At 35.9% G+C, this 15,582-nt stretch overlaps 1 protein-coding gene and 1 long non-coding RNA gene across 12 annotated transcripts in view; one reads left to right on the top strand and one right to left on the bottom strand.

The window, feature by feature from the left end:
• The window catches only part of LOC138715586 (uncharacterized), a 148,345-nt gene that overhangs the window by 60,105 nt on the left and 72,658 nt on the right, over window positions 1-15,582 (top strand). The gene's annotated exons all lie outside the window — the stretch shown is intronic.
• Window positions 115-15,582, bottom strand: part of LOC138715584 (CD2 antigen cytoplasmic tail-binding protein 2 homolog) — an 88,025-nt gene continuing 72,557 nt past the window's right edge. For 6 of the 10 annotated variants that reach the window (XR_011336502.1, XR_011336505.1, XR_011336504.1 and 3 more), the window contains one exon: window positions 4,866-5,677. Coding sequence is in view for 4 of the 10 variants with exons in the window: in XM_069848657.1 (XP_069704758.1) it covers window positions 5,666-5,677 (12 nt within the window). In the remaining 6 variants the exon portion in view is untranslated. The other 4 variants (XM_069848658.1, XM_069848659.1, XM_069848660.1 and 1 more) reach the window with 4 other exon arrangements.

Raw genomic sequence — 15,582 nt, 5'->3', positions numbered from 1 at the left:
TATTAATGTTAACAGTATTAAAAAAAGCTTGTTAAAATTGACCATAAAGTCATTTAAATATGTGCTCCTGCATATATGACTTACCGGTATATGTCTAAAATGCAGGTAGGCCACTGATGCTATAATGAGGAGAGTTCGGCTGGTACCATGGATCGTGTCCTGGCATAGTTCAGTTCGAAAGAGCGCTCAGCACACAGACCAGAGAAGTTCTGGGTTCAATTTCCGGTGCTGGAACGAAATTTTCTCAAATTAATAGGTATCTACATGTTAACTTACTTACTTACTTACTTACAAATGGCTTTTAAGGAACCCGAAGGTTCATTGCCGCCCTCACATAAGCCCTCCATCGGTCCCTATTCTGTGCAAGATTAATCCAGTCTCTATTATCATATCCCACCTCCCTCAAATCCATTTTAATATTATCCTCCCATCTACGTCTCGGCCTCCCGAAAGGTCTTTTTCCCTCCGGTCTCCCAACTAATACTCTATATGCATTTCTGGATTCGCCCGTATGTGCTACATGCCCTGCCCATCTCAAACGTCTGGATTTAATGTTCCTAATTATGTCAGGTGAGAATACAATGCATGCAGTTCTGCGTTGTGTAACTTTCTCCATTCTCCTGTAACTTCATCCCACTTAGCACCAAATATTTTCCTAAGCACCTTATTCTCAAACACCCTTAAAATATGTTCCTCTCTCAGAGTGTGAGTCCAAGTTTCACAACCATACAGAACAACCGGTAATATAACTGTTTTATAAATTCTAACTTTCAGATTTTTTGACAGCAGACTAGATGATAAAAGCTTCTCAACCGAATAATAACATGCATTTCCCATATTTATTCTGCGTTTAATTTCCTCCCGAGTGTCATTAATATTTGTTACTGTTGCTCCAAGATATTTGAATTTTTCCACCCCTTCGAAGGAGAAATCTCCAATTTTTATATTTCCATTTCGTATAATATTCTGGTCACGAAACATAATCATATACTTTGTCTTTTCGGGATTTACTTCCAAACCGATCCCTTTACTTGCTTCAAGTAAAATTTCCGTGTTTTCCCTAATCATTTGTGTATTTTCTCCTAACATATTCACGTCATCTGCATAGACAAGAAGCTGGTGTAACCCATCCAATTTCAAACCCTGCCTGTTATCCTACATGTTGACTACTAACAAAAAATAGTAGTCTTGATTATTCAATGAGGATGCGACACTTCATATATGAATGTATGTATATATCTGTTCACTTACTGTTCATAACAGAAAACACTCTATGTATGAGCTTAGCTGCACATTTCAGTGTATTTCTGGAACAATAGAATCCATCATATAAATCACCTTCAACCATGTAAAAATTAAATGTTTCAAATAAATTTTCACATTATGCAAAAATAAAGTAGAAAAAGGCTCGAAGAGAAGAGAAATGTGGAAGTAGGGAGACTTGAAAATTGGATGATGCCGTATGTTCAAAAATTGGCGAACCAATGTCCATGATGAAGAGAACCTCGACCGAGTATCGTGAATGCAGATCTGATTTGTTTGTTTGACGTAAAGGTTAGAGCAAACTGCAGGTTTACCATGTCAGAGCTTAGTGAGGATTTTTCACAGATTAGTCGTACTCTTCTGTACAAAGTGATTACCGAAGATTTGGGCTACTGGAAACTTTCTGCCAGATGGGTGCCTAAACTCCTTTCTGAGTAACAAAAGGCTCAGCGAATGGGAGCAGCACTGTCCTTTCTTGAGCATTACGAAAGAGAAGGTGATGCTTTTCTCGATCAGATTGTGACAGGAGATGAGACTTGGGTGCGATATGTGAATGCAGAAACAAAGCTTCAATCAATACAGTGGGACCATACTCACTCCCCGAAAAAATTCACAGAGTGTCATCAAACACTTTCCACGAGGAAACTTATGGCAACTGTCGTCTGGGACAGAAAATAAATTTTGCTAGTGGAGTTCTTGGAGAGGAATGCCACAATTAACGCTGAGCATTACTGTAACACACTAACAAACTTGAAAAGGGCCATTCAAAACAAACGTGACATGTTGAGCTCTGGGGTGATTTTCCTGCATGACAACGCCCAGCCGCATATAGCGCGTCGTACTGCAACCAAACTGCAAGAGTTCAACTGGGAAGTATTGGATCACCCTCCCTATAGCCCAGATTTGGCACTTAGCGATTACCATCTCTTCATGCACACGAAGACGTAGCTTGGCTCGAAGTGCTTTGACGATGACGAAGAGTTGAAAACCAGCAGCATAGGTTGGCTTCAGTCACAGGTGGCCGAATTCTATGACTGCGGAATTTCAAAGCTCGTCAAATGCTACATGTGTTTCAATGTGACTGGAAACTATGTGGAAAAATAAACTAGAGTGTATACTTTCAAATGTATTGTAACCGAATTCTGTAACGTCATTCACAGGTTTGTAAAAAATAAACGGAAGTTACTTTATGAATAACCCTCGTAGAACAAAGATATATACTGCTTTTTTATATAAAAACATTCTAGCATCCCCAGTAGAGTAAGTTACACACTCGTGCTCAGAGCACATTCCACATAATGTTAAGACATTTTATTAAATAGGTAACAGAGTAAAAAGTAAAAAAAGAAAAAGAAAAAAGAAGAAAAGACACATATCACAATAATTGAACTTTAAATTTTCTCTCTAAACAGCAATTTTTAATTGATTTTTTTTTAAATAAGGAGCATTAGTAAATTGTATATTTAGGAATTTAGCTATTAAGTTATCATGTTATAAAGCCTTGGACCGAAGTTGCTGCTGCGATTATATGCTACAGCTATGATACATTTAGGTTCTGTTAAGCATAATATATGTTTTCTGATCTTTTGGTTTTATATTTATGTCAGTGATGTCAAAGCAAGCGCATTTTTCTGACACTGACCTCGTGCGCGGGCATCAAGCGCTATGTTGGAAAGAGGAAGGGTTGTGTATATGAGTAAGCAGCCTGTAGGATTAAGAAAACAGTGGTGCACAAACTTCAAACGGAACGTGACATTTTATGTCGTTATTTTTATATGGCTTCTTTCTGTTTGATATTATCTATATTGTCTGTAAAACAAAAGTACTAATACTGATTTCTTAATATTGCAGTTGTTTTTTAAATGTTAATAACATAATAAAGAGATAAGAAGGAATATTCACTTAAATTCCATAGTAGTACAACTATACTATACTAAATGGATGAAACACATCATTCATAAAGAAAGTGATATCCGAAAAAAAGAGATTGAGTATGACATGACAAGTTGTAATTGATATTGATGATACCTTTAGCCCTATAAATATAATCAATCAACTAATCAAAAAAAATATTACAGTACAAAGCAAAGTTACCTAGGTGCTGTATATGTTTTAAATGAAACTAATATTCCATAACAAAACTCTTATCATGCTTTTAAGGTGATATTGGTGAGCAACTTCCTATCATCAGAATATTAAATTATTTTCTCGAAATGTGCTGAAGCTATAGAGCTGACATTTTTACAACACATGGGGACGTATCTTTTGCTTATGATGTAACAGTAGTTGCTTTGTTAATTCATTTCCATGCGAATATTTTCAAAACTTTCAATACACTATCTTCAGTAATACGCATTTACGGTATATTAAAGTAACGAAAACATTCTGTAAGGCTACTAAATAAATAGGCCTATATCTGAAAATTTCACTTTTCTATAAAGAAAGTTGAGAAAATACGGTATTTATTTTGAACAAAAAAATGAAACTTGTGAAAAATGAACATTAAAATGAAAACTTACATTCTTATAATGCACTTATACTTCCAGACAAATCTAAAAATTAACATGGATACAGTTTTAATAAGTTCTCTTCCCTTTATCTATTGAATCAGTGCTGGCCATCCCTGAACATAGCTCGACCAAGCGGCATATACTACCTCTTTTGTCTGTCTCTTTCCTTTCCGCTGTAAAGCGCTCAGGCTCTCCTGATCTCTGAAGGACGCGCTTGCTCCTATGGGCATCAATTGACATCACCAATTTATGTGAATATAAATTAAATATATTTCGGTTTTTATGTACAAAATTCAATAATACATTGTTATAAATCTGATGGAAGTCACATACTTTAAACCCTGAATACAACAGTTCTGAAGGGTAATCAAGAGTTTATTAAGGCATAATTTTATTATTCTTTTTTGTAGCAGAGTTATTGGCATGAGGGAGGTACTATTAGCACTATATTAACTTCGCACTTTCTTAAACATCAACCATAGTACACCAACTATTTACTTTTCTTACACATACTGCTACCACCACCACTAAAAAATTTTTATCAACACTTCAACCATTAATACTCTGATTGCTCTCTGCAATTTTTATAATTGATTATTTAACGACCCTGTATTAACTACATCGATTGTATTGGTAATAGCATGATGGTATTTGGCAAGATGAGGCCGAGGGTTCGCCATAGATTACTGACATTCGCATTCGCCTTATGGTTGGAGAAAACCTTGGAAAAAACCACCAGTAATGAGCACAAGCTGGAATCGAACCCATGCCCGAGTGCAACTTTGGATCAGCAGGATCCTTGTGCTTGTAAGCTTTATATTTGTTATACACATTAATGGTAACATTTTCACAATTCACTTCTTTGCTTTAAAAATCTAACAATTATTGTGTCTACTTACTGATTGACGTCCACGTTTTTCTTCAGTGATACCGTACACCACAGCATAGACTAATGAATCCACAGAGAACTTGATTTCTTCTTTTCACTTTTCATTGAAAAATATTCCAGCATAAACTTTTCAGAAATATTCTCTACTTTTTTTTTTACACCACTCTTCAAACTTCTTATATTCCTCTTCATACCTCTGTCGCGATTTTGGTGGAATTAATAAATCAGTACAGCTGTTAATGCAATACCATTGACACTTATATTTATAAATAGTCATGGTGACAATACCGACAATAATAACATTCTTCAAATGTTTCTTGTACATGGCCCTCTATATGAATCAATCACTTACAAAGAAAATGTATATAGCTTCAAATGTTTCTCGTACAAGGCCCTCTATATGAATCGATCACCTACAAAGCAAATGTATATAGCTGGCAATAAGAATTTTACATTTAGACAATATTCAATTTTACATTATTTTTTTTTATCAAAGCGGATAAAACTTTGTACGATACACATGTCGTAACTTCATATTACAATAGTAGACTGGTTATGAAACTCGGCCTGCAGCCTTGTTTGACAAAATCTCGTATTGTAAAATGAAATGTTATGACATTAGTATCTAAATAACTATTACATTATGTTTTGTGCAATATTAAAATGCTTGATAATACCGTATTGTCAGTGTTCTTCCATCCTGTAAATGCTATTTTTTTTTAATCTAAAACATTTAACAACCAGTTCTACATTGTGGACAAATTAAACAAGCAGTGATCTGACTGAATGACACGACATGTAAAAATGTGATAGCTTTCAATTGCATTATATTAATTTATACTGAATCATTTCATTGCTATATAGCCTACTACATACCATATCTAAATACTGGTAGGCCTATAGGTCTAAGAGGACAGCAACTTCAATACCGCTTCATGGACAGCTGTTGACAGGTCCTTTTAGCCACCTTGTCCTCTCAAGTGGACAGTTCATATCTGGAAATCTAGGTATCATGCTGTAAAAATGAGACAAAATCTTAAAAGGAGTCATGAACAAACAACTAGACTTTCATAAACAAAAATCATAATTCGTGACTGAAAGTCTTAATCTACTTGAAGATATAATTCACATTATTCATGTGGGGTGATCTTGTTACCCGTCTTGATAGTCTGTGTCATGAAAATTCCAGGGTATAAAATTCGATCTATAGCTTAATTCTCTTCATTTCTAAGTTAGTCTGCTTCCAAATTATTTTATTTTGTGTTATTTATACCAATTTTTATATTGTTATTTATATTATCATTATATGTTCATTGTAGTATAGGTGGTATTCGAATATTTGAATTTCAACAAAGAACTAAAATTTGATTAGTTTTATATTTTTAATTATTTATTTTTATTACTTCAAAACTTTTTTTTTTTTTTGGGATTTTGTTTTATTATAAACAAATGTTTTTGAGATGCTCATGGTTGTATAAGTTATATATTGTTCTAATACAGTGAAGTTACTTGGGGATGCTTGGGTTTTCGTCCAGAGCCGGCTGGTTATCAATGTGTTGATTACCACAGGAAACACATGCACATCTCCGGCACTCCGGCCTATAATCCTACTGATACAAAGTACTTACCAAGGTCACATTCGTTGTTCAACATGTCCTCCATTTACTGCAACATACATTTGACATCTTTTTTATGAAATTTGCAGTCACAAGTTCTTCAGCAGTGATAGAATTTATTGCATCTCTTACATTCTGTTTAAGTTCGTTTATGGAGTGTGGGTTTCTTGGATTCTGTAGGGTCTTAACTTAAATAATTTTGTCGCTACATTAGCAGAGCTTCTACTTCTTTCAGTTTCATGCGCTGAACTGTGAGGGATTTTTGAGGGCTGTGTTCCAATTTTTCACCAATCTCGTCTAATATCTTTTCTGACAGGACACGGCATTCTTTTCGGTTTTTCATCATTTACCGAACCTGTCCGCATGAACTACTTATAAAGTATTCTTATTGTACTGACAGCTGGAACAGGTCTCTCTGGAAACTTTTCCCGAAATTTGGTCTTGTTACCGCACAAGATTTTCGTTTCCTATGCATGTATTGTACGTTCACCTAATGAATAAGTCATCCAACAGTAGTCTACACGGAGCACTTTAAACCTAACTTAAACTTTTAAGATTACAACTTTCTCCGCCAACTTACTTCCCACAACACAACACAACTAAAGCGAAACTGCAGTGTCACTCATTGCTTGCATACCGAGAATGCGAATGCACTATTCCTGGTGACCATGCCATCTCTTGGCGGGGAACGTCTCTTGCAAAACCCGAGCATTCCCAATTAACCTCACTGTATTTAAATTTAAAGAATTAACTGAAATGATTTTCAATGATTTCAATGTTGTGGAAGAGAAGGCCTGATGGCCTTAACTACACCAGAATAAATAAATAAATAGTACTGTGACTTTCATTGCTTGTAAATGTGTTTCCTACCATGTCAAAACTATATAGCATTGAGCAGTTTGTCTTGAAATGGAAGGGAGGGAAATTTAAATTACTTTATATGATACCTCATAGTGTCACCGGTAACATATCTAAAGTTCATTAATTTTGGTATACTATGTTTTCAACAAAGTGGAGCAGAACTTTTGAATCACTCTGTATTTTTAAAAATAGGATGATTATTTCATATTTTTATATTTTTTGTAAGTCTGTAGTCAATAATACATCAACTGTTTATATTCCAAATGCTTAACAAAGATCAGTATATGATTTTGATGATGGTAAATTTATCACCCCTCCTTGGTACCTAGTATTAAGTTGTGAAAAATTTTGATAGCAGGAGGGTTAAGAACTTGATACGCTTCAGGAACAGTAACACTTATAAACTGTTAGGAGATTGTGACGAGATATTGCGGATAATGTATGAATTACTAGATCACCAGAAAATGCACTGTCATTGTCGGATTTTCTTGGACGTAAGTAACTTTTATATTCTATGTGGTATCCTTTCTTGCTACCTTAGTAGGTTCCCCAGATGTCCCAGTTTAGCCAGGATAAACTCGAATTTCTAATATCTGTACCCCTGTCACGAAAGAGTGTGTCCAGGATGTCAAATGTCCCAGTTTCCTCTAAAGCAAAAGATTAGGCTAACCTAATTTTTTATGGTCCAGCAGGGGACATCGACAATTAAAAAAAAAACACAAACACTTATCTAGTCACAATCTGTTGAAATGTTGCAGAAAATACATGTAACAGTAGATACAATGACAGAATTTTGCACACTAAATTTGTAGAGTATCTTAACTTGTTGAACTAAATGCATAAACACACGTAACTCCTATAAATAATTATGACCATTAAGAATTCAATTTCAGTACTGACGCATGCATGGAAGTCTTTCACAAAATATTGTACACAATGAACTCTAACACACATTTTACAAGTACTTGTCTGAAGAATGTATCTTTTTAAGGATCTGTTCATTCCCATATAGCTACACACTAGGTTCTTCACATGAGAAATTAAAGTCTGTTTTCACTTGTAACAAAGATGTTTCAATTTTCTTTCTTGATTTTTCATCAGTCCAGATTGAGTTCAATGTGGAGAAAAGTCTTTCAACTGATGAATTACTGACTGAGACACATGATTAAGGACACTATTTTGAGAAGATTTTCAAATGTAATGGACTTTCTTTTTTTTTTTTGAAATGTTGAAAAACATCATACCACTTTCACCTGTTGGTTCGTCATAAAACTCCTCATTGTTTTACTTACTTAGAAATGGATGCTGCGGCAGTTCTAACGCTTCCACGCAATGCGAATGAAGACGAAGATGCTGTTCTTCTTAAAGAGTGCAGACTATCTCATATTGTGCTTGCTGGTTCTTCTGTCTCATACTGAGAGCCGTTCAGAAATGTGCATGAATCATAGGAGTTTGAACACGATACTTAAATATTCACGTGCAAAATGTTACTGAAACAAAATCAAAACTTCTGGGGACAAAATTAATTTCCAGGGACAAAACGGGGACATTTGCACCCAGGGGACAGCAATGCAAAACCGGGGACATCTGGTCAGCCTACATAAGATAATATTATTTATGTGATAGGTAAAGTAAAGTAAATATAGGTACCTATTTAAAATTTCCCGATTTCATTAGCAAATATTCAACTGGTAGCAATTCTATTCCCTCTGACACTCAATGAGAATATCTTAGTATGAGCATGACGAGCATGAGTCTACATTCTTACTATTTCTGGTATTGGTCATTCTGATTGCTTTTCTAACTGGCATTTGCAGTTGCTGTTCAGATACAATTTGCACACGGGAGTCTTGCTTTAGTTTTATTGAATCTGAATGTTAATCATTATTGGATGAACATTAAAAGTGTAGACCACGTGTAGGATGTGTAGTCTCTTCTTTCAATATAGTTATAGGTCATTCATTGTCTCAAGAAAGTGAACTGACAAGGAAAGCTCATTAAATAATAATAGATTTTCACTACGATTTTTCCCCCCGGTAAGTTCCATTTGAAATAAGAAATTTCCCTATAAATTTCTACATCTGGAGAAGACCTAGTCTTCGAAATTTGATTTTTTTAAATAATCGCCTGACACTCACATGTCTCACATCTCCATTGCCATCGTGAAGAAGAAAAATTTTAAGGCCCCAAATGTTTTTACATTGCCCTAAAACTCAAGGAAGCTTATGAAAACTCACCTCTTCAAGTTATTTGAAGAACTATGCTTTCCATCTGTCAGTGATCATAGCCCCAGTTGAGTGAGAAATTTACTTGTTCACAGATTAAATGTTGTTGTTGTTTTCTAATGCCAGGCGTTTGACAATAGTCATTTGACCTCTTGCACTCCAATATTTTTCAAAGATATTATCATGATCAGCCACTGAAGCGCAGATTTTGAGGTGTTCCGAATCCATTTCTTGGTTTGAGTTGCACAATGGGCAGTTAGGGGACTGATATATTCCAATTCTATGCAGGTGTTTGACGAAACAATCATGGCCTATTGCCTATCTAAATGCAGCTACAGACGATTTTCATGGTAAATTGGGAAGAATTAACTGTGGATTATGATGCAGAGAGATCCATTTTTTCATTTGAGATTGTGTTATCAAATTTTGTTTGTTGAAGTCTAAGTATGTAGATTTAATAAATCTTTTCACAGAGTAATACGTAGATTTAGTAACAGGTCTGTAAGTAGCAATGCTGCCCTTTTTTGCTAAAGCATCTGCATTCTCACAGATTAAATGTAAATACATAGGTAGTTGTAAATGTCTTGATACCATATGCTCAAAAGGAGATGATTTAAGATTTAAAAGGTTCGCTCTTTAATGTAGTATAAATTGATACATCAAACCACATTGACAAGAAAATGTCGCCAGTTATTGTTAGGTACTGCAAAACTCCAAATTTTGATATTAAAAATGAAATATTAGAATTCACCAATATAATTAAACAGAAAGACTTCAGATATTCTGGTTTAGCACATTATGGAAATTGTTGAAATGAGTAACATTTCAGACAAAATATTAGGAATATCAGGAGACAATAGAAACACCAATTTTGGTGATTTAAAAAGAAAAACAATTTATTTTAGAAATGAAAAAGAATTGGATGGGCAAATATAAGTGGAGTAGTTGTGTAGCCCATACTGGGTGTTCAGTTCAAAATGTGTCTTGGCTCGCTGTATGCCGTCATGTGGCTAGCTGATGAGCCTAGAGAATTCAATCTTCCTACACTTCCGCAGCTCAGGTGTATAATCTAAGAGGCAGAGAAGTTGGCTAGCAAGTACGGCATTCATTCTGAAGAGTACGTGCTGATACGTACGGTAACGCCGGTAGTGGCAGGAATGTGAACTGTTTGGAAATACGTACTGTCGGGATATGGGGAGAGGGTTAGGACGATTACTTACGTATTTGTTGACATTAACTTCGACGGTCAACATGGACATGGAGCATTTGATTTGTGTTGTGGAATGTTACCGTATGCAACCGATGATAACAAATACCCTGTTTACGACTTGCCAGCGCAAAACACAGTTCGAAAGAGGTTATGGTAGCACACAGACAGTACAGACCGCCATCTGTTGCTACGACGTTCAAGTTATACCGTACACATTCTCAAGTTCAGATTGAAGAACACCTTAAATAATAGGCAACTTCTCTAACATATAAACTGAAACTCGCTTCAAATCAGTGACCCAACAACAGTGACGTCATGACACACTTTGAAATGAACACCCAGTATAATAGACAATGCTGTACAGTACATACTCGTATTTTGACAGTTGACATTCAGGCTGTTATAGGAAAAAGTATCAGTTCTTTCATTCATTTATTGTCAAAGTGAAAAATTTAAAATCAGTCTGTGAAATTTTTACAAGAGAATATAAAATTATGTTAGGCCAGGGTTTAAGTCACAGTCGCATTTTGCTACTCGACTTCTAAAAATGCAACAAACTTTGAATGTCTATGTGCAAAAAATGCAACAACCACATTGGACTTCAGAAACGAAGATGGTAATGGAGAAAACGAAATCAGAAATGTGTTTGAACTTATCTGAATTTAAATGAAATGCTAATGGCATGGGTAATATTCAAAAACGGATTGAGCAATAGATGTTCAGGAATTGATTTCAAAGAGTTGGTGCAATTAATGTAAGTCAAGTGAACAATTTTTTCTAATTGATTTATATAATTCTATGGCATACCGAAAATTGTGAGCAAGGATTTAGTTGCATGAATCTTGTCAAAACTGGAATTAGAAACAGTCTTTCAGTAAAAAAAAGTTAGCACTCTGCTAACAATAAATCTTGAAGGGCCTACCAGTAAAGAATTTCCATGTTTAGAGTGCCCATAAAATAACGTATTTTAATGTGGCATAAATTCAGCAGTAATTGATTCTAAACATACGTATGTCTAATGATTTACTTTCATAAGTGTATCTAGACTGTGATAAGATGGATTGAAAGTAATAAAACTCCAATAAACAAATTACGTAACTTTTTGTTTCTGCATACTTCATTAATTTTATCTTTCTGCACAGTTATTCATAATATTGCACAAGCATTTCGCAATTTGCACAAATGTAATTTTTCATTTGTGCATTTTTGCACAAATTATTTATTTTCTAGCTTAAACCCTGTGTTAGGCCACAGCAAAACCAGATGACTTTCTTTGAAGACTGCTTTAAATCGTTTGAATGATATGTATAAACGCCTCAGGTCTTGCTTCTTAAGCTTGGATACATGACATTGTCCATGCATGCTTTGTGATTTCCTTCAACAAAAGAGAGAACTTTTCCTATCTCATTTTCTTAAAAAGTAAAAAAAAGAATATTTTCTAAAGCTGTATACTGATGATTGAGTGTAAGGATGCCTCAGCTATTGAAACGAAAAAAATAAACAGACAATCTTTTCAAGCTTAGGACAAGACAAGATGAGGTCTTTATAAATAGTGAAGTACTTGCCAAAGTAGTCTACAAGAAGGTCTGTTATCAGAAAGCCCTTTCAGAAAAATTGTACATTTTTACTCAATAACAGTAGACTACATTGATGAATGGGTGCAACAGACAACAAGCTCAACAAGCACGTGATTCACTGCTTGGTGCCATCCTATCAATTCAGCCACAGCATTCAGGTCTGATGGAGTCCATGTAACAGGAATCCCCCTCCACCTCCCTGTGATGTTCCTCTGCAACCTCTTCAGATCAATAGCATCTGTTTAAAATTCACGTGCATGAATCTGCTGCATCCTTAACCAGAAGGACACATTCATTCCGCGATTCACCACAGCGCTATCTATCCAAGAGAGCTATACTCCCTCCGTCTACTGCAGCCTGCTGATTGAAACCCATGTGGCATTTCTGGGATATGTGCAGCTCCTGCAGACAGATGCCATCTGTACGCGAATTCTGGAACCATGTCCCCCTGGTCAACCTGTAGCTATTAAATGTGATTAATGAAATTTTGCTAATGAAGGCGAAATGAGTCCAAGGTCCAACACCGAAAATTACCCAGCAATTCTGCTTCAAGTGGTTGAGGGAAAACATGGAAAAAAACCCCAACCAGGTAACTTGTCCCAACCAAATTTGAACCCAGGCCTGCTCGTTTCATGGTCAGGCAGGCTAATCGTTACTGCATAGCGGTGGACATAATTACTGATTACTCTACACTGAACAAAATATAATCATGTCATTTAAACATTATTACTGCAAGAATCTTGTGAGAAAAATAATATGTGCAATTGACAAGTTGATTCATGATGCAACTCTGATTAAGGTAAACGTTCTGGATGTTCTGCATTTCATTGCAGAGGCTTGGAAAGCAATCACAGATTCAATAATGTCTAACTGTTCTCATAAGTAGAGTGGTTATCTGTGGATGGAAGTGGATCTCTCGGGATTGAAAGTGTAACAGAATTAACACGACAGAAGACAAATGTTATCAATTAGAAGCTAGTGTGTCATATGAAAAATATGTAACACGTGAAGTTCAAATCATGGAACAATTAATGTTAGAAAGAAATCTAGCATTTGATGCATCTGAAAAACAAGAAAAGGACGAGGGAAATAAAGAAAACAATGAGTCCCCAACAACTTTTCTGTTAGCTCTGGAAGACATCAGCAATACTACTAAATACCTAATGAGATTTGATTGTGGTGATAATGTAATGCCTGCCCCCAGCAGTGTTGAAAATGTGGTATATAGGGTTTATAAGAAAAGAAAAAACAACAACCTGCCTTAATGGATAGGTGGAAGAAGTAAATCAGATTGTAGGTAATATTATTGACCGTAATGATTTTATAATTAGTCTTTGTAACTTTAAGTAAATATACTTTTTCCTCCCTTTCACCTACCTACAGCTATTAGTAAACCAGTATTCTGTTACGTTAAAATGTTTACATTTCTCTATTGTGTTAATATTAATATAATAGTTGAATGTGTGTAGAATAACACGTACTGTATAATATGCTGCTGTAACTACGTTCTTCCATGTTTGCACCACAACCTGATAGAATGCTGGTAGGTTCCAGGTTACATACTCTGATGCAGGTTTAAAAAGTTTATGTGGTAAACACATTGCATAACTTTGTCCTCTTTTAACCTTGGTATGCAATGTAGTTACAGAATGGAATTTGGCTCACATGTTCACACACAACTTTACAGAACTGTCAGAAAAAAAGGCTAAAAGTGTGTATTTTACAATAGTAATAATTCATATTCCGAAGCTTATTGTATGGTTTCGTAACAAGCTGTTTTTTTTATGGTAATGGGTTGTAGCCCTTCGCCCAACTCCAAGCTGGAGGACCACTCCTTATCGGCTGTCCACGACTGCTTATTCAATATATTCGCAGCTACCCTCCACATCTGGAGGTCACATAATAACTCGAGTGGGCTGACAAGACGCCAGAAACTCTCACAAACTCTGTGCGACTTGAAATTGTGGTTTTCTCTTAATATACTACAGTAATGTATTAGATTTGCGGAGGTTAAAGGCGTTTGAGATTAAGGTACTTAGGAAAACATTTGGGCTAAGAGGGATGAAGTTACAGGAGAATGGAGAAACTTATACAACGCACCTGACATAATTAGGAACATTAAATCCAGACGGGTCACATGGGCAGGGCATGTAGCATGTATGGGCGAATTCAGAAATGCATATAGAGTGTTAGTTGGAAGGCCGGAGGGGAAAAAGACCTTTGGGGAGGCCGAGACATAGATGGGAGGATAATATTAAAATGGATTTGAGGGAGGTGGGATATGATGGTAGAGACTAAATTAATCTTGCTCAGGATAGGGACTGATGGCGGGCTTATGTGAGGACAGCAATGAACCTCCAGGTTCCTTAAAAGCCATAAATAAGTAAGTAATAATTCATATTAGCATTAACAATGAAATCATCATTGAGTTTTCTAAGTGAAATAACATACCACTTCCTAATGAATACTGAAGTCCTTCAAATTAAATTCAACAAGTGGAACCAGTGTCATCAGTTTAAATTTATATGTTATGTGATGTGTTCTAATGCCACTTTGTTTCTATTTCGCTCGTATTTCATTTTCATATATTTCTGTTCGTTTTCTTTCTTTTACATAGATGGCAGTCCTACTGGCTTATCATCTTTGCTTTTGATTATATCAATTGGCACCTTGAACGAGAGTAGAAATTCGCGGGTGCTCATGTAAAGGGGATTAAGTATGAATTTGCTAAAGTGGGATAAGTAAAGATTTAAACCCTCCACGATTACTTCTGTTAAATCATGCTTCCATCCATAATGCAGTTACAGTGCTCTGTATTTTGTGACAAAGTGGTTTTGTTCAGTACCAAAGGAGTGAAGTTTACATATCTTATAATTTGATTTAGCCCCCTTTACACGAGTACCCGCGAATTTTGCATGTTGGATAGCCAGTGTCTTGTGTGATTTTTCTACTATGGGTGTCTTTTCAAATTTGTCAGTTAAAATCCCTACTCCTGTTTTTCGGACATCATCCATTGGAAGTGACTATAGGGCAGAGAGTTAGCAAGCAGCGTTCGACTGGAGTGGTGGTGCATCATGGGAGAGTGATCTGCGATGTGCAGCCGAGTACACATCAGAATTTGATGTCTGACAACAGTGGTGGTTGTTTGTCCACCGAGTGAGGGGTCAGTCGACGAGATGTGTAGCTGTACAGCAGCAAGTGATTAGTAACTGCACTACAGTTTCGCCTGTGTTACACGGGTTTTCAGTCTGCTGGAGCTGACTTGGTGACTCTTCCTTGGACTTGCGGATATTAATTCAGTGGCTGGAGTGGTCCGCAAGTAATGCTTGACAGTGCAAGTTATAAGTATGACTGTGTTTGATTATATGTTGACTTCATTCGTATTGGTTGTCTGAAATTTCTTTACCGCTGTCCAGTAAGCGCACCGTCGT

Source organism: Periplaneta americana, chromosome 15 (genome assembly GCF_040183065.1).
Source record: "Periplaneta americana isolate PAMFEO1 chromosome 15, P.americana_PAMFEO1_priV1, whole genome shotgun sequence".
Classification (NCBI taxonomy): domain Eukaryota; kingdom Metazoa; phylum Arthropoda; class Insecta; order Blattodea; family Blattidae; genus Periplaneta; species Periplaneta americana.
This window is presented reverse-complemented; position numbering and strand designations above follow the sequence as displayed.